This window comes from Podarcis tiliguerta (assembly GCF_965153285.1).
Source record: "Podarcis tiliguerta genome assembly, chromosome: 8".
In the NCBI taxonomy this organism is placed as follows: Eukaryota; Metazoa; Chordata; class Lepidosauria; order Squamata; family Lacertidae; genus Podarcis; species Podarcis tiliguerta.
This window is the reverse complement of record NC_139541.1, coordinates 55,158,596-55,178,303: the sequence shown is the minus strand read 5'-3', so window position 1 is coordinate 55,178,303 and position 19,708 is coordinate 55,158,596. Positions and strand designations below refer to the sequence as shown.

Sequence of the window (19,708 nt, the reverse complement as noted above, 5' to 3'; positions counted from 1 at the left end):
ATTGGCTGAAGGAGAGAAAACAAAGCACAGACACTCCATCCTCCTTTTTCTCTTTCTCTCTCCTTCCAGCTTCAGCTGCACACAGGTGCAGCTACAGGCAAGGCATGGAGGACAATCCCAGAGTTTGGGGAAGGGGGGAAGCTGTCACTTTCACAGGCTAATGTGGGTATGGTGGGGATGTGTTATTGCTGCTGCTGGTGGAATGGCTTTTCCAACCAGCAGAACTGAAATAGATCAGAGCTGGTGTCCAAAACATTTGTGTGTCCCTCCAAATGGCTGCACGATGCCACCCAGTAATTTCAGCCCTGCAACGTGACAGGGGAGCCTGAGGTTCTGGTGCCGCCACTGGGGCAGCTGCTTGGCTTGGGTCAAGCCCAACTTGTGTCTGACCTGCGTGAATTGCTTAGGCTTGTGAAAGAGGCAGCAAGTTCCTTTCTCTTGCTCCCCAAACTCAAGGGATGTGGCTTCTGGGTCCCCAGCACCTCTCCTCTTGCAAAGAAGGCATTTGCTTTCAAGTGGGCTTCCTGACCAGGCTGAATAAAGCTCTGCCACAGGTCACAAATCCAGGGTGCGATGTGTTTGGATGATTTATTTTATAAAATTTATGTACCACCTGACTGTAAAACAAAAACCTCAAAGCAGTTTAAAACCACGCTGAGGAGATTGATATGCCACACCCACACCCCAAAACCTACCGGCTCCAGCTTTTAGTGGTGGGCAGAATCACATGCATTTCCTTACACAGTAGTTGAAGGGCAATATTATTCTTCCCTTTTGCCTTTCTCCAAGAGGGCATGTGGCCATCTGCTGGATCATGGCCAGCCTCCCCTGACTGGCCCTCCCTTGTGTCAGTTGGGCCAACTAACACTTTACACCCAGTGTATTTTAGTATGGTTTTCAACAGCAACTGCTGCAATGCTGCTGTCTCTCTGCCCACCCTATCTGAATCAGGACTGCAGTGCATAGCACTGGATGGGTGTAGTTCACTGCTTCCCTGCCATGGTCTAGAAAATCCTTCTGTGGCTGCGAAATTACCTCTGGAGGGAATCCCTCATTATTCTGTAGTTTTGAGGCTGTAACCAGAGTGAAGCTTTTCCTGGCCTGGATTTGTGCGCTGTGCTGCTGACAGCCTGGCTTAATTACTGTAATCCTCCTGGTGTAACAGCTGGAGGTTGGGGGAGAAGAGAAAGTCATGGTGTCTTCTAAGAGTTAATGTTTTTCTCTTTTTAAAAAACCTGTTGCCAATACTTATACTCACAGAAATTGAGGGTGCTTTTCCTCTCACACGTGCATAAGGAAATTCATCTTCTGTGAGGGTCACTCAAGTGAGCATCATCTAAAAGCAAAGTATATATATTTTCTTCTTCAGACCTACTGCTTTGCTTCAATGCAAACAGATGCAGATGCAGTTGATGAAGCATTAATGAAAATGCTTGCAATTGATCGTTTGGGGCAAGGGGTCAATGCATCTGACTGTTAAATAGAAAGCTGGTGGTTCAAGTCCCCCCAGGGATGGTTGTGGGCAGGATTTCTGCATTGCCAGAATGACCCTAGGGATGCGTTCCAACTCTATAATTCTAAGACATTTTAAAGACTGGTGACAGCCCAATGAAGTGTACAAACAATATTTATTTATTACATTTATATACCACTTCTATCTTCCAAGGAGCTTAAGGTGGTTCTCCTCCTCCCCATTTCATCCTCACAATAGGTTGGTTAGGCTAAGAGATGGTCACTGGTCCAAGGTCAACTTCATGACTAAGTGGGGATTTGAACCCTAGACTCCCAGGTCATAGCCAAACACGCTAACCATTTACAGTTTATGCCTGTCAGAACTGATGTGGTCTTCAATGCTTAACTTTTGTATTAATTTTTGAGCCATGTCTTTTGAGGGGTTATCTATTCCACTGTCAGCACTAACAAACCATCCTTGAATTTTTGCCAGAAAGGAGAAATGAATCCCTCTTCCAGCAATAACAGGGTTATTCTGCTTCTCATCTCAAGGCAAGTTCTGGACCTTAAGATACAGCTGGAGAAACAAGCAAAAATAAGCAACAATGCAGCCATCCTAGCCTTGACTCAGTGGTTCTGGAGGATCCTGAATTTGTTTTTATACATGCCATGCTCTCTAATTTGTCTGCACATTTCAGATGGAAAATAGTTCAAATAGTCATATTTTTGAAGAAATGATTGGCAAGTGCTTGAATCTATTAGGGGCTGGATTAGAGGGTAAACTTACCATAAACAGTGACTTCTTATAAAGGCTCCACATACCACTGAAGAAAGGTTGCATTCAGATGAACAAAGGCAAAAACGAAACAGATCCAAAAGGAGTGCTTGACCCTCCTGCCAAGGTTATCCAGGGGAGCATCCCTGATTTATAAGCATTCATCAAAGCTTCTACAAATGATCACAAGAGAGTCCCATATAGGATTGTAGCATATTTTAAAATTAAAAACGCCACAATGACCACAATAATATGGCTATATTCAATGTTAATGGCCTCATTTCACTGTTTAAAATGTTTGCTGCTGTGTTGTCTACAGAATATAAATTAGCCTTCCCCAACCCAGTGCCCTCCAGCTGTTTTAGGCTACAACCCCTAACAGCCACTGTCAGCATAGACAGCTCAGCTAGGGCTGATAAGAGTAGGGGCAGGCTGGTTTAAACTTTTATTCTAATACAAATAGGACAAGAGGAGACCTATGGACTCTATGCTTACTTGGTTGCTAACTGCATGTTCTTCAAGGCACAAAGGTCACCAAGGTTGGAGTGCTGGTGGCAGAGATCCTCTGCCAGGAACTACCTCTTCCATCAGGCACATCCAGCTGGAGCCAATGGAAATTTGGTCTACACCAGGCATGGCCAAACTTGGCCCTCCCAGCTGTTTTTGGACTACAACTCCCATCATCCCTAGCTAACAGGAGCAGTGGTCAGGGATGATGGGAATTGTAGTCCCAAAACAGCTAGAGGGCCAAAACAGCTGACCATGGCTCTACAGGGTTTTAGGAAGAAGTCTTTCTTAGTCCTACCTAGAAATGCCAGGAGTTGAACCTGGGTCCTTTTGCATAAGAAACTATGTTCTGCTTCTCCTCCCCTCTCCATAAGTTCTCAAGCCCGCAAAATATTAGACTGTAAACATCTCACCCAGAGACCTGTCTTCTTACATTAGGCAAAGTAAGGGGTTGAGCAGATCTTCTTTTTCCCACTAGAATCCCAAGATCTACCAACCAGAGCCAGGTGCAAAAGACATGCAGTAAGAATTAAAGGGCAGGGTGCTTCTGAGCACATTCTAAGCCAATAAATTTGGTTTCACTACCAGAACTGAACTGACCTCACCAGTTTTACACAGAACTCCAGTGCTGCACAGGTTTCTTCATTTCAGCAGCCTTATATATAGGTGGAATAAATATTTTTGTTAAAACTCTTTCCCATTGAGGCTATCCATCACCTCATTCTTGCCAAGTTTGGCTTCCAGCAGTCTGACTTCCCTCCAAAAGCGCACATCTCCATTGTCTCCCGAGACAGACAGATTCCAACGATATTGACTTTATTTGGCCCTATGTCCTTTTGCCCTTCAAACTTTTCGTTTCTTCAGTATTAGTTGTTGGTAACCTTATAATAGTTTTGCTTTTTGATATTTTTATGTTCCTGCTTTTTCAACATGGTGTATATCTGTTCTGGTGCCCTTTACATACATATTGTACATGTTATGCAAAAATAAATAAATACAAGAAACACCCTCTCTTACCAATGTACTACAAATCTACTACAAACAGATCTAGTAGATCCCAATCTATCCACCCCTTCTCTAAAGCTCCATGCAGTTTGATGGTGCTATAGTAGTATTTATATAGTGGCATCATTTATTTAGCTAACAAACTTTCATATACTTTTTTAAAAAAACCAGACAAACCTACTTGCATATTAGAAAACATCAATGAGAGCAACGCTAGTGATAATAGTAATAATAGCAATAAGGTAAAGATACAGTGGTGCCTTGCAAGACGAAAGGGTTTTCCGTTTTCAGAGGCGCTTCGCAAGACGAATTTCCCTATGGGCTTGCTTCGCAAGACGAAAATTGACGAAAATTTTTGAGTTTTTCCCCCGCTCCAAAACCCCTTTTTCTGAAGCGCTAAGCTGCTAAAAGTCTTTTAGCAGCAAAACCGCTAATCCCTTAAGCCTTTAATAGGCGTTAATAGCCCTTAAACTGTCAATAGCGCTAATAGCGCTAATCTGCTAATGGGCTTGCTTCGCAAGACGAAAAAACCGCAAGACGAAAAGACTCGCGGAACGGATTCTTTTCGTCTTGCGAGGCACCACTGTAAAAGGTAAAGGACCCCTGGATGGTTAAAGTCCAGTCAAAAGAGACTCTGGGATGCGGCAAAGGAACCAGGAGCTAGTGTTTGTCCAGACAGCTTTCCGGGGCATGATTAAACCGCTTCCATCACGTCATGATGGAAACCATAGTGCACAGAAACATTGTCTACCTTCCCCCTCCGCAGCGGTACCTATTTATCTATTGCACTGGCATGCTTTTGAACTACTAGGTTGGCAGAAACTAGAACAAAGCAACACGCTCACCCGAATTCGAACTGCCAACCTTCTGATCGGCAAGCCCAAGAGGCTCAGTGGTTTAGACCACGTCAGCAACAAAATGCCCATCTGTCATGGACGCTTTAGCTGAGGTTCCTGCATTGCAGGGGTTGGACTAAATGACCCTTGGGATCCCTTCCATCTTTACAATTCTACAATTCCATGATTCTAAAAGCTAATTCTCGAGATTTACAGGGAAGAGGAGGAGGCTCGGTCGACTGACTGCCCGCCTATCTCTGCACAAACCGCCCTTCCAAAGCCAGCCTCACACGTGGCCGCTCAGCTGAGAGCGCGCAGGCGCAGCTAAACCGCTTCGCGTTCCCCTTTCAACCCTCGAGTCCCCCAATCGGCAGCAAGTACTCCCTTCGCTTTCCGAGGCTATTGGACCACAGGGACGCCATGCAGGGACGGGACCGGGAGCGCGGGCCAATGGGAGGCCCGGCAGGGGGCGGGCCCTCTCCGCACGCCTTCTCCGGGGTCAGGCGGCAAAGGAGGATTGCGGCGATGGCTCCGAGCAAGGAATGCGGGACGGAAGGAACCCTCGGCCGCGGGGTCCGCAAAGGCATCCGGGCTGTGCTACTCGGGCCGCCTGGGGCGGGGAAGGGGACCCAGGTGAGGGGACCCAGGCGTCCGGGATTCCCAGCCCCTCCCCGAGGGAACTTCCCCAGTTCCCCCGCTCCTGCCCTTTTCTTTCTCCCGTTTGGCTGTGGAGGGTCCAGCAGCCGCACTGCGTGGTCCCCAGTCGACCCTCTTTGCCCCTTCCCCGCTTCCTCTAAGGAACCCAGGAGTCCGGGATTCCCAGGCTGTTCAGGGACCCGCTTTCCAGCGCAGGACATTTCCCGGAAACATTTTTATTCCAGCAAGTCCCCCCGCCCCCGAATGAGTTGGACTTTGCCGCAAGTTCCTGCTTTGTAGGGCTTTAGTACTACTTTAAACGTAACTGCCGAGGTTTTTGTTTAGTTTTGAGCAAAACTGTCATAGCCAGGAGTAACTCTTGCGTAGGGTGAGATTTATTTTAGTGCTTCTCCCCCTCCTCATTAAATCCCCACAACAACCCTATGAGGTGGGTAGACTAGACTGGGAGGCAATGACCGGCTCAAGGTCATCCAATGAGCTTCATGGTTGAGCAGGGATTTGAAGCCTGGCTCCCAAGGCCTAGTCTGAAACTAACCACTACACAGCACATGCCCATACTCTGAAAGAAAGAAAGGGGTTTGTGAAGCACAGTGTCTCTGTGGGGACTTTTTTCTATCCCATGTTGTGGAGGGAGGTTTACTTCCTGTGGAAGATGTACAGCCTCAGATGTTGCAGCATATGTAAGCTGCTGCATTTAAAGCTGGGATGTCAAAAACAGAAAGTTGTTTGGAGTAGGACTTTATTTGCTGTGTGAATAAACCATCTCTCTCCTTTGCCCCAACTAATCTACGTTCTGCTCTGTTGCAAGGCAAGCAGCTTGCCCTTTGTACAGTGCTGGGTGAGGCACTATCACATGTCTGAAATAATTTCTTGCAAAACTGGCTTTCAGCTGCTTGCCTGTCTAAAAACCATCAGCATTCTTTAGTGTATAAAAACTGCGGGCCTGGGCAAAGTAGCATGCCCTGAAGGAATGGCTGCCCTGCTGCAAATAGTGAACAAATTATTAAAGCCTCTTGTGAGGCTAGTGTGCTCATTGGAGGAGGTTATCCTCAGTGTCTCACTGCTTTGACTTTGCTTCCTCCCTGTCAGGCTCCCTCATATCTGCATTGGATGCCACTTGATTGCACCTGATAGCAGAATTCTTTGCTGTCAGTCGACTGATCCTTGTGTCTCTGCATGAGTCAGTGGTCTGGACTTGCCTCCTTCCCTGTATGAGTGAAGTGGGCTTCTCCGTTTTAATGCAGGAGGGAGTGTGCTTCAGTTATCAACAATTTAGGAAACATGTTAGCATATCTGATCAGAGTGGGAGAAGGACTTTCACACTGATGCATTTGAGGGGGAAGGAAGTTCAAAGTTTGGAGGAGCAAACTTGTTCTCCATTATTCCAGAGGGCAGGACTAAAACCAAGGGGTGGAAATTTCAGGGGGAAAGATTTTAACTACACTTTTGGAGAGACTTTCTAAGAGGAATGCTTTGGGAGGTGGCGGTCTCTCCTTCATTGGAGGCATTTAAGCAGGTACTGTACATCTGCCAGTCACAAATGAAGTAGTTGCATCCTGCATTGAAAAGCGGTTGGACTAGATTGCCCTTCAGAGGTTGTTGGACCACAGCTCCCATCATCCCCAGATAGTTTAGTAGTCTGTGGTCAGAGGTGGTGGGAGTTTGTAGTCCAGCAACATATTGAGACAGCTGAAAAGCATTGGACTAGGTAACCTCCTAGGTCTCTACTGGTTCTATGACTCAATCCTAAAATCCAGAATAAATTATCCAGAGCTGTTCTAGGTCCATCTTTGCCTTCCCTTACTTGCTTCTTGGTTCTTACTGGGGTTTCCATTTCTTCCCTCACACACTCATCCTGCATCCCAATTCTCACTAGCAATCTCTGACACCACTGAGTCATTCAGTTGATTTCCCAAAGCAATTCTTACAATCCAGGCTTCCTTCTTCCAACAGGGGAAGGACCATAGTAGAGCATCTGTGCATGCAAGAGGTCCCAGGTTCAATCTCCAGCGTCTCCATGTAGGGCTGGGAGAGAACGAAGCTAGATGGACTCAGTGGTCCAACTTTCGCTGCAGGCTTTAGTGCAAAATGTACATTCACACACCTGGTACAGTAAAGCTTCTACCGTATTGTAGTGGTCATGTGAACATATTTTCTATGTAATTCAATTATATGCACCAAAATTATTTCCTACAGTTGCTGCTCTGTGAATTTCCCCCTAAAGTTTCTTTGTTCTTTCCCGTGCAGGCCCCTCGGCTAGCTGAGGCCTATTGTGTGTGTCACTTGGCGACAGGCGACATGTTGAGAGCTATGGTGGCTTCTGGCTCGCCGCTGGGCAAAAAGCTGAAGCAGACGATGGATGCTGGAAAGCTGGTAGGTACAGAGGGGTCGTTGCCACTGAGCCATTCCCTTTGGCCATATCCTTTAAATAGCTTCTGTGGTTTTGAAAACTGCTCTGTAAATTGAGTATTGGCACCAGCTGATGCTGTAATGATGTTCTTTGGCCTCTGATTTATGTGACGGAGAATTGGAAACGATTTGGAAATGGTGGTGTGCTGAACGTGTCCACGGAGTTTTGGAGTTGAGCACAGAACCTCTGTGGACACGTTCAGCACACCGCCCGGTGGAGTCGTGTCACACATCACCCTGGGCATGGATTTTGATTTATGAACTGGTTGCAGGAAGTGAGGCTTGGTGTTCCAATTGCACTGCCTTCTTTTCTTTGTTGTTCAAGTAGTTTTCCTGGCGTTCCTGGCTAAAGAAATTTGAGTGCCTCTTTACCTTTTAAATTTTTCATCGTGCAGTTTAGATTTCCTGATTGCTGTGATAAAAGCAGTCTAGCTTACAAACTAGGAAGAATTGGTGGGAAACAAATGTTTTCTGTCTTCCTTTCCATCCATCTCCATCCTTTCCTGGTCAATGTGTGAAATGTTTCATGTCTAAAATGACATTATTTGAAGCAACAAAAAATATTTGAACTAGCAGTAGTCTAGCCTTTGCTAGCCTGGTGCCCTCCAGATGTTTTGGACCTCTACAGCTGTCAGCCCCAGACATCAGAAGGGTTCCAGGTTGGCAAATGCACCTCTGTAAATTTCATTTAGCTCATTTAGCTGCTGTTTGACCTTTTACAAATAATACTTTGGATCAGAGTGTACATATTCCAGTTTTAAGCCAGCAGCTGAACTGATGAAAGGTGCCTTTTTGCCCTCTCTGTTTGCTTTGTAGACATCTTTAGACCAAGACTTGGTGTCCAGGACCACAGTCCTAACCTCACTTAGGACTGTGAGCCCTATTGAATCGAATAGGATTTACTTCTTCATTGACATGGTTAGCGTTGCATGTGGATGGCTTCTCTTTGCCTGCATTTTGTTGTGTCATAGCTAGTGGCCTTCCAAAGAAGACTTTTTCAGAGTTACAGTTTTAGAGCATGACTGTGATGGATAATGCTTATCTGTTCCATTCAAGCCACCACTGTGATTATCACTGGCCTAAGACACCCAAGAGCACTGTGGGCATGGCTGGATATTCTAGATAATGTGTTTTTTCACCTGGAGCCAATAAGCTGCGTTGACTGCACACCACACCCAGGTCTTGAGATGGGAGATAACAGTAGCTTTTTCAGTACTGAGAACTACATCAGAAACTTATATATGTATTTCTGGTGCATAGGAATAAACGAAAATTTAAAATCTGAAGCTTTCATGAAAGTTATAGGTGGGAGGGATCGTAAGATCACTTAGTTCAATCTTTAGGTGGAGGTAGGAACACCAGAGCACTGACCCTTGACACTGACAGTCCTCTTCCACCCCCAGCCACATTCAGGCTGCACAATTTCTGTGCCGTGGCGCACTTTGAATAGAGAGGGCTTGCAATTGTGGGGATGTTGCTTTGGTTCTGTGGCTCCTCTTTTGAAATCAAAAGTGCAATATTGCACTAGCTGTTGCATAAACTGGGATATCCTGAGTGCAACACAAGGTCTTAAAGCTATCCTTTCTGCCTTCTTGTTTTCTGATCCTTTAGTGTGTTTGTACTTCTAGTTTCAAACTTACTTTATAGCCGCAAGGACTTCTTGAAAGAAAAAAATATTGTGGGTAGGGTAAGCATGTTGACATGCTGGTGACACTGTATCAAGACTTCATTTTCCTCTCTCTCTCTCTCTCTCTCTCTCTCTCTCCCTCTCTCCCTCTCTCCCATCCCCCATCCCACTCCTAATTGTAAGGTGAGTGATGAAATGGTGGTGGAGCTGATTGACAAAAACCTGGAGACGCCCTCCTGCAAGAATGGTTTCCTTTTGGATGGGTTTCCTCGCACAGTGCGACAAGCAGAGATGGTACGTGATTCCTGATACCTGCCCTTGGATCTTCTAAGATTGGGGATAAGAGTTTCCAGGAGTGCCACTGCATTAGTCTGTGGCAGCAGAACCAACCAAGTGTATTGTGGCACTTTAAAGATTTATCGTGGCAGAAGGTTGCATGGGTACAGCCCACTTCATCAGATGAAGTGTTATTCAGAGTTCAGGTGTGTGTGTGTAACTGTAAACACTTGAGCATAAAATGAAATGAAAAGTAGAAAAGTACATATGTTATTAATATTGGCCATTAACCAACCAACAAAACAAAACAAAACACTTGCTGATACTGCAGACATCCTGCTCTTGGTTAACACATGCACAGTGGTACCTTTGGATGTGAACAGGATCTGTTCCGGAGCCCCGTTCACATCCTGAGCCGAATGCAACCCACGTCTGCGCGAGTTGCGATTTGCTGCTTCTGCGCATGCGTGTGACGTCATTTTGAGCGTCTGCGCGAGCAGCAAAACCTGGAAGTAACACATTCCGTTACTTCTGGGTCTCCGCGGAGCGCAACCTGAAAACACTCAATCTGAAGCAACTTCAACCCGAGGCATGATCGTAATGTCATTTTAAAATCCTTTGTCCTGGTGTAGCCCGTGACCAATGGCATCAAACCTATTGATGAATTGCAGTGCAGTCCCCTAATTTCTTTGCTCCACCATAGCTGCCTTAAGGTCAGTTATATTAGATGGTAGCTAAGTAATTTCTACTCATAGAACTTACTTAAGCTGGTCATGTCCGTTAATTTCAATGAGCCTAGCCTGAGTAGGACAAATATTAGATGGAACACAGAGTGTACTGGGAAGTTGAAATGTTCCCCTGCTGGTTTTTGTATATTTCCATTTCTGATGTCAGGTTTGCATCAGTTTCTTCTTTTCTGTTGAGGTTGGCTGTGTAGTATGCAGAAGAGCATTGCTGCCAGAAGACGATATGTAGCAAACTGAAAGATGAACAAGTGAATGAACCTTTGGCATTGGAAGTTACTGTGACTGTGTTGCTAGAGTAGAAACAAGGACAGAGCTGGCATCTGGGTTTGCCACCAGGTCTGGACCCTGGCAACACTATTGTACAAAGGATATTTATTACAGTGCATGTCTTAATTGGCTTGTCAATGCCCAGGATGTCCGTGTTATCGGCAACAACATTATTTTCTGAATGGTCACTGTTAATGGCATACTTATCCCTTTCACTTCATTTTGACCTCACTGCTGGCAAAGACCATACTCCCTTCCCCAGCAACCATGAGTTACAACTAAGGCCAGTACTTCTGCATCTGATGAAGTGGATTACAAACTGCAGAAGGGAGCTATTTTGTAACACCCCACAGTAAAGTGGGAGGAGGTGTATATTCTGTTTGGGAAAATGTGGGCGCATAGATGGAGATCATTATTTTGGAATGGCTCAGTTTGGGCTCCATTGCTGAGCTCCAGGCCTGCTGAGGGTCCATCTGCCTTCATTTTTTATAGTTTCAGAGGATATTTTTTTAGGCCTGAATCCACTCATTCTGTGCATTTTAAAAGTAGTTCTTCTTTCCATTCTCTTAAAATGCTGCAGCTGGATGAGCTCATGGAAAAGAGAAAAGAGAAACTTGATTCTGTCATTGAATTCAGTGTTGCTGACTCCTTACTCATCCGGAGAATCACTGGACGGTAACTGCCACTTCTTTAGGGGGAAACTGGGGTGGGGGGGTGGGGAGGGAGTTTCCATATGCTGAGCCACTCAGAAAAGCTAGGTGCTGCATGTTACAACCTTTATAAAACAAAACTAGGAGTGCAGTGTTGTGCAATGTGTGGGGAGCAGATAACTCTTGATTGCAGTGCTAATGATGATCACAAAGAAACCCTTTGTTGAAAAAGTACATGTGTTCTGTTCACTCCACCCATTAAAGTTCATGTTTTTGTTCTGCATATTCTACAGCAGGGGTCACCAACCTTTTTAAGCCTGTGGGAACATTGGTGTTTTGAGTGAGTTCCAGGTGTACAATCTCTTCTGGCCACTTATCTCTCCCCTCCTGCAAATCTAACACACACACACACACCACAAGAGACAGAAAGAGAGAAAGTGTGCTTTTCCAAGGGAGCTGGTTAAAAGTTGGATCCAGTAGAATTAACCTGAGCGTTGAAAAACACATAAAGCTGAAGGAGGAAGTGGGATAGAGTGTCAATCCTCCAGCTTCCTCCTTCCACTCCATGTACAACCTCCACTAGCCCTGCTTTCCATCTCATAACGGAAGAGGCAGTGAAACCTTTGCACCCATGGGCACCGCACTGGGAACTCCTATTCTGGAGAACAGGTCCCAGGTCACTGTCTGAGGGCACATGATGCATTCTGCAATGTTGTTTTCTGAAGCTGATGGGAGCAGGATTCCCACCAACATCTGGAGTACCACAGGTTCCCTACCTCTGCTGTGGTGTCTCCCCACCCCACCACGTTTAAAACTTATTTCGTAGCTATACATTGAACCTAAGAGGGCTTTAAATATGGTTAGTCTGGACGGAGGAATCCTGTGTTGTCATCTTGTGTTCTCTGATGGAAGAAAGGTGGGATATAAATACAGGTGTTTTTTAATTTAAAAAAACCAGTGGTCTCAATCCAAGGACTGACCACTTGTTTAGATTCACTGATGCTGCAGCATCAGCCCTAATGCCTGATCCAAATGCTTGTAGTCCTAGTTCTGAAGAAAATTCTCCTCCATAACTCCTCCCCTTGACCTGCTCTGAAATGCACTCGACTGACTGCTGTGGTCTCTTTCAGGCTCATCCACCCAGCAAGTGGCCGCTCATACCATGAGGAATTCAATCCTCCTAAGGTCCACATGAAGGATGATGTATGTAACCTTCCCATTTTGATTTTCCCTTTTGGGGCTCCATTCAATATGCCTTTGATTGTTCTGTGATGCCTTCAGGAGGCTGGATAGACTTATTTATTTTAATTTAATACTGTAATTTTTAAAAAATGGTCTTTCTGTGGCTTCAGTCTGCAGTTAAGTCTTGACTGGGTCATTCATTCAGAACCAAAACTGAATTCCCAATTGACTTGATGGATATTGCTTTTAGACTTGGAATCCTCTGATAATTTTGCAGTTTAATCGAATCAGAAGTGCAGCTCCGAACATATCTCTAGCTTCTGCAGAATTGTTGGGCTGAGTGGGAGGGGTTATCCAAAGCAGAACCTGTGGGACTGTTTCACTCACCAGAGCCTGGCCAGTGTCTTGCAGCGGTGGGGGCACGTATTTGACTCCTGCATTCCTGGCTGTGAAAGACTGCTTGAAACTGTGTACGCAACATCTCAGTATCCAAAGGGAACGCTGAAATAATATTTCCACTGGTTGAGGGAGTGGAATAGCTTCTGGTCCCTTCCAATGGTTAGCAGCACCAAAATAAATTAAACAAAATACCTCAAAACAAATTCTGCAAAATGAGGGGACAGAATTCTGCTGCCCCCCCCTTTAATGCAAAGTTCCCTAGGCAGAGTTTGCATCCCAGCATTCTCTGCCACAGTACAAGGAATCATGGGGGGCACCTCCTAAGTTGGACAGTTTAGGTGCTTGGAACACCAGATATCTTGGGCTGGCTCTGATGGAAACTGGAATAGCACCTGAGATTTCCTGGGAGTCATCAAGCTAGTAGCATCAGGTTTTAAACTTGCTAAGGCTTTTTACAGCTCTCGCGTCTTGCAGTATCCTGAAGTTTTGGTCCTTTTGGCCTGCTATGATGATGCATCTCCACCTCAAGGTATCTCACATAGTTCCCCTCCAAATGTTTTTGGCTCCCCCAGCCAGCATGGCCAGTGTTCAGAGGTGACGCGGGTGTTGCTGTCCAAATCACTAGCTGCCCCTGCTTTTATGTCTTGCTCTTGGTTAGGTCACCGGGGAGCCCTTGATACGCCGGTCAGATGACAACGAAGGAGCTTTGAAGACTCGTCTGCAGGCTTACCACACCCAGACGTCGCCGCTGGTTAACTACTATAGCAGGCGTGGGATCCATACGGCTGTGGATGCTTCCCAGTCCCCTGATGTGGTTTTTGCCAGCATCCTGGCAGCTTTCTCAAAAGCAACATGTAAAGACCTGGTTATGTTTGTTTAAGGCTCTCCTGTCTGATGCTTCCTTCTCCTTTCCTGTCTTCTGGGGTCTGCAAGAGCAAGCTCTGTAGGAGAGGTGCCAAGCTGCAAGGGAGGAAGGCTGTTTATATACTGTCCATTAAACGGAAATGCCGAGCTTTCTCCGATTTGTATGCATATATTTTTTGAAGAGCTTGTGGGCTGTGTGCAGGTGGCCTGCAGGGGGCGCAGCGGCTTCACGCTCCGCTTTCTGGAACCTGGGAACTAGGCTGCTGCGCCTGTTCAGTCAAAAGTGAAAGCACTCTGCTACTCATCTTGGCGACAGGGTTAAACTGGAAAATTGCTGCCGCTTCTCCTGTTCCGCCTACATGTCGGGTGGCCTGGTGCGATGCTGTAGGAGTTCTGAAGGTCACAAACTAGCAGCTGTGGGCGGGAAGCAAAGTTGCTGGCTGGCCTTGTCCTGAGTCCTTGGCTCTAAAACTGCAGGAAATTAAATGCCATGTCAGCTTAAAGAGGGGGTGTGCAAAAGCAGCACAGATGTGTGCACCTGTGTGAAGAGATGGACACATCCTGTTCTTCCATGGGCCAAGCGGAAACTCTACAACCAGCACATCACTCGAAGTGTGGTGCATATCCCATACTTCTACAACTTCATGATGAAAGCCTGAAATAGGAAGCGCATATGTGGAAGCATCTACTCTGCATAGCTTCTTCATAACTTTTGTGTGTGTGCTTGTGGCTTAGTATATTAATGTACAAGCCATAACTTGCATAAGATGGCAAAATGAGGACTGGTTTGACAAGGTGAGAATGCAGACGGAGGGTTCCTAGGCTTTGTGCTGAATTGTGCCACCGTGGGGCAAAGGTGCAAGACAATCAACACTCCCTCCCATTTACCTTCCTCTGGCAGGTTAGCGGTGGCGCCAGAATGTGGGCCAGATTGTATTTGTGGTGAAGAAACTGAAAACCCACTTAACAATGGTCTGGCAGAGCCTGGATGCTGTTGCCCTGTATTACTGGCACACTTAATTTATTCATGAGAATTGACTTTGTATTCCGCTAAGGCAGCCTTTTTCAACCTGGTGCCCTCCAGATGGTGTGGACTGCAACTCTCAGCATGGCTGGAACTGATGTGAGTTGTACTCCAAAATAACATGGAGGCAGGGGGCACCAGGCTGGGGAAGGCTGCCTGGGAGTGACCCTGTTCTTGCCTCTCAGTGAGGTGATATGGAAATGGAGCCCCTGCTCTCCTCTTTGCAATCTTGCTTTGAAGCAGCCTCGTTGTTCTCATTCAAACTTGACCTGCCTTTGTGATATCCTTGAGATGCACTTGAGTTTTCTTGAGATGAGCGGCAATGTTGCTGGCTGGTGGGGGAGGGAACTCTGATTTCATAATGTGCTTCCATCTGCGGGGCTCATCATGCCAGCTTACAGCTATGTTTCTCGCCTTCACCTGGCTCTTGTGGCTGCCGGGGTCTTTTCCTGTGTTTTGCTGCAACACAATAAAGGTGCAAATTCTAGCATGCGTGGATGTTGCTGCCTACCTCTGGGGTCACATTGATATCTGCCAGTTAGCCTCACAACCTTCCAGCTCTCTTGTCCTTGTGTATGTGTAGCTGACTTGATAGATCAGGGACTGTAAAGTATAGAGTGCCCTTGGCGGGTGGGTGTGGGGGGAGGGAAGTCATTGTGCCTGTCCACTGACCTGTGTCCTTGTCTTTTTCCACTTCTCTCTTTTTATCCTTCCTTTAATTGTTCTTACATTGTTCTTAAATGCATTTTTGCTCCCAAATGACTCTTCTGAAAGACCTGTGCTCCTCTTTTGATTAAATAGGCTGAAATAGTATTTTGCTGTGCAAGAAACGCAGCAGTGAGAAGAACACTTTAACCCATTGAACTGCAGAGTATATTGAGAGGCATTTTGCAGCTTTGAAAAAAGAAAATTCACAATGGAAATTATGTAGTTTAGTCGAAAATATTTGCTTGTTTGATGGCCTGATAACAGTCCTGAAATCTAAATTGCCTCGTCTCACTATATTATCTGAAGGCATTGGGGAGACATACCATTCTCACCCCTCAAAATGTTTTGTTTTGTTTTTGTAAAGTTTTTCTCAGAACTGATGTTTGATTGTATTTTCTCATGGGATTCAAAAGAATGGGACTTGATTACACCTTCTCAAAATGGTGATTTATTGAGAAGAGAATCTATTTCCAAGAGGAGGCCCATTTCACAGAATTTGTGATTTTAAAAAGACCCATTCATCCCATTGGGTTGCAGCCCTTTCCCATTTGCAACCAACTTATGGCTGCTCTTGCCTTAATCTCTTATTCAAACAGAGAACTCTACTCAGGTGCTTAGGTTTCTGGGGGCACAGATTGCGTGGCTTTGCTTGGAGACGGATGCAACTGAATCAAGCTTGCAAATCACCTGGTCCAAGGCTTGCTTTTGTTGCCGTCTCTGAGACACTGATGGTGCCTTGTTAGTTTAAGATTATGAACAATCCCTTGAGCGTAAGCAGCTTTGGTCTGTACACTGGGAATCCTTTGAGGCTTTCTAAAGGAAGGCCGTTATAATCTAATAGTGAAGGGAGAGCTAGTTTTCCTGTAGAGGATGGAGGTTTTATTAAGAGAGCCTAAGAACAAGAACTTCCCAACAAGGACAGGCCAGTCCATTTAGCTTCATTGCAGCTGCCAGTCCGTTCGCCACCCACCATCATCCTTATTGCTCTTTTGTTTTTAATTTGCATTGCAAGCTACCCTGGGTTAAATATTATGAAGGGCAATACACAAGTGTGTTAAATACCCCAAGCCTCCGCCCCTTGATTTCTTATCCCCTCTCTGTCTGCCATAAAGTAGTATTCCTTTTGAGTTCTTAAGGACCATTTCTCTTTTTTTTATATTTTGTCTTCATTTCAGCCGCATGAATCCAGGAGGTGGACGAGACAGGACAGAACACCATCGAATGCTGCATGTTCGTCACCCTCACCCTTTTGCCCTCAAGCCAAGGGGGCAAAGGAAGGGCGGGCAAGGAAAGGGGCAGGAAGCACAAGGGGTAACTTGACAGGAATTTTGTTTTAAGAAAGTCAAACCAGAATTTAGGGAGGAAAATGTGTACTGTATTGTGTTGAAATGGGCTTGTAAAGGCTGGATATCACCATAGCTCTGACTCTAGACAGTTGCATTGTAAAAAATTAACTTGGCAGGGAGGGGAAGCTATCTTGGACCCAGTTGTTTTTCCCTGGATGGTCCCAGTGATTTAGGAAGTTCATTGGAGGCACAGCGCAGAAATTAGCAGACTATGCACTGCAAGAAATCCGCTCAAAGGCTTCTCTAAGCCCAGGAGTTCCAGCTGTGCACAAGTCCTTGTTTCTGCTGCGCCTTTTCTCCACGTAGCCTCCATTTGGGGTGGACGATTTTGGCCTCAGGTATAACAGCTCTTTCAATCACTCCGCTGCAGAGATGCTGCAGAATTCCTGCATCAGCAATTGGCATCTGAAGTCATCACCTTCTGGATGGGGCAGTGCTGCCTGCTTTACTGTTCAGAGTAGTATTCACTTAAAAATTGAAAGATCAGAACCAAGAACACTTCCCCTGCCCTCAAACTGCAGTTTCCAGTTCTTTTACTTGCCATCCTTTTAGGGCCCACCTGCTGCTTCAATAAAATGGCTGTCACTTTTGTACCTGAACAATTTTGTCCCTTGATTTTGGGTGTGGGGAACTGTGGGAGGCTGGTTGCAGCAATAGGCTCAAGTTCTTTGTGACGTGTTTCTCTTGCAAAGTCTCAGGTCCTGCACAGCCTTCAGGGAAGATTTAAACCCCGATAGCAACCTGAGCCCTGAGGAGAGAAACCAGAAGGATAAACCACAGCCAGCTGTGTTCTAAGTGGGGTGTGGGGCAGGAAAGGATGTAATGATACTTCAAGAGAAAATTTAACTTGGGGCTTGCAGATAGCAAGGTCTGTGATCTTAGCTGTGGACAGGACAGGACTTGTAAAGCGTCCACATGTTTGTCTGTGTTTCGCTTTCAGTGGTGGAGGTATTGATGTTCTGAATAGCGGTGGCTGTGGAACGCCAGCCGGGGAGAGCGTTGTTGCACACAGGTCCTACTTGTGGGCTTCCCAAAGGCATCTGGTTGGCCACTGTGAGAAAAGAATGCTGGGCACTTGCAGCATACTTGCAGAAAGGAAAACCTCAGCCCATTGAGGCTAGGAGTTGGGCTCTTCCCCACCTGACAGCTTTATCAATGGGATATTATTTATACTTTTTATAAAGTCTCCCTAAGCTCAACCTCATCTATGTTCATTCTACTGGAGTAGGGTGCTAAAAATTTACAAACAGAGATTTTTAATTGAATAATCAACTGCCTATTAATTTAAATAAATGGATTATCAATACATAAATTTAGATCTCTTTTTGAGATACTGAAGGATGTTCAAGCAACCAAGATTTCGTATTAATTTTTTTTTGTTAGATTACATTTCTTACCATGATGCATCTCCCCCTCCTATACTTTTAGCAGGAAGCCATCAGGACAAAATTTTAAGCAAGTAAAGCTTTCCCCAACACATCCATCCCCATACAAGGAAAAGCTCCGTTCAGGTTGGCCCATGAAGTGTCTGGATTTGTGGCTCAAGAAGAGAAATGGCCTATGCATTGCATTAAACGTCCATACTGATTTTTATTTGTATTGCTGCCTGTATCTCTTTTATAAAATGCAATATATAAGAAATAAAGGAAGCAATAAAATTCAATTAAAAACCACATGGCATTTAGCACAGTATATTACACTTGCTAAAACAATCTGTCAAGACCCTCAGCGATGTTCAGATGGTCTGTGGGGAAAAGGTTTGGGAACAACTGCACTAAACACCTTCCAGAGGTATTGCAAGACCTCCATTTGGAGTAGACCTTCAGGGCTCAGCTTACACTGGAAAAGGGTGGGGATTTTCTTACTGAAATAGGTGAAAACTTATTTCTAGCTTTCTGCTGCCCGCTTAGAACCCAAAGGGTTGGGTTTGGTAGTGCAAGAAGCAATATTTTCCCAAATATCCCCTTGTATATGTATCTGTCCCAGTCACAAGGTTGCTTCCATGCAGATTTCTCTGGAACTCATGTGGTTTATTCATTATTACAGAAAGTCCCCCACTGGGCTGGGGGCTGCCAGTCTGTAACCTGAGGCTGGAGACTGAAGCTGAATGGTAGAACACACATGAAGATCTTTATGCAAATTTGATTCCATGTATCTATTAGGTGTCCAGCTCTTACGAGTTCTAGTGAAAAAACAAGTGATGTTTGAACAGATAAACAGGGAGCTGCTGGTTCAGACCCTCACCCAGGAAAGTAGATGCAAACTCCTAGGGTTCACCTTGTAGTTCCCAGAGACAGAGAGAAATGCACCTTCTGTCATGGCATCTCAAGAACAATAGGTCCCCAGTTCCTTGGTTCCTGCTGGTGTTTCCTGTGCAGAGCAAGTGCTTCCAATAGGATTTACAAGCTTTGGAAGCTATGGGAGGAGATGATCTAGGCTTCTGGTTTTCACTGTGCATAGAAAAACTGACACTAGAGGACAATTGTCTAAAGGGCATTTGTCATGCATGTATAATTACACACACAGAGTACATAATATGTTGTGTCTGGCTATAAATACAAATACTGTACAAAGCAGCCAGAAATGGAGGAAGCTGAAACAAAGTAACTCAAACAAACTGAAGGATCTTGGTCGTTTGGGATTTCATCATGCAAGATGAGCCTCCCTTACCTGGAGCAGCTTGAGACTTTTTGGCTCTTGTCTCGACTACAGGCTTATCAAGAGCTAAGGATGGTGATCCTCGGAGTTGTCATTTTTAAAGAGTTCTGAGAGTTGTCGAGGTCCCCTATTTCGCTCCCAGAATTACAATTCTCTGAGTTCTCTGGGTTTGTTAAATCACTCTGGAAACTGGAGCTCTTTGAGGGGAACAGGGGGCTTGGAGATGCCAGGGCTAGAACCTGGGCCTTCTACATGCCAAACATGTGCTTTGCTATTGCCCATATGTTGAGGATTGTGCCCCACACCCTTTGTCAACTAGA

The 19,708-nt window shown here is 45.5% G+C and overlaps 1 protein-coding gene and 2 long non-coding RNA genes across 5 annotated transcripts; 2 read left to right on the top strand and 1 right to left on the bottom strand.

Annotated features, from left to right (window-relative positions):
• The first annotated feature begins 84 nt into the window (after window positions 1-84).
• Window positions 85-3,895, top strand: LOC310683332. The gene is made up of 2 exons (XR_014514368.1): window positions 85-162; window positions 1,946-3,895. It is a non-coding gene; the product is annotated as an uncharacterized lncRNA (long non-coding RNA).
• A 1,134-nt stretch (window positions 3,896-5,029) lies between these two features.
• Window positions 5,030-17,332, top strand: AK2 (adenylate kinase 2). Of its 2 annotated transcripts, XM_083453167.1 has the most exons (7): window positions 5,030-5,208; window positions 7,480-7,605; window positions 9,452-9,562; window positions 11,138-11,232; window positions 12,338-12,410; window positions 13,447-13,642; window positions 16,560-17,332. In XM_083453167.1, exons 1-7 carry the CDS (start codon window positions 5,101-5,103, stop codon window positions 16,565-16,567), a joined length of 717 nt encoding a protein of 238 aa, XP_083309293.1. In that variant the 5' UTR covers window positions 5,030-5,100; the 3' UTR covers window positions 16,568-17,332. The 2 variants fall into 2 exon arrangements, with proteins under 2 accessions (XP_083309293.1, XP_083309292.1); XM_083453166.1 differs by lacking the exon at window positions 16,560-17,332 and having other exon boundaries at window positions 13,447-15,166.
• LOC310683336 lies at window positions 10,090-19,521 on the bottom strand. Of its 2 annotated transcripts, none has more exons than XR_014514373.1 (3): window positions 19,401-19,521; window positions 17,325-17,478; window positions 10,090-10,523 (listed from the first exon to the last, which is right to left on the bottom strand). It is a non-coding gene; the product is annotated as an uncharacterized lncRNA (long non-coding RNA). The 2 variants fall into 2 exon arrangements; XR_014514374.1 differs by lacking the exon at window positions 10,090-10,523 and adding an exon at window positions 15,011-15,135.
• Window positions 19,522-19,708: the final 187 nt, after the last annotated feature.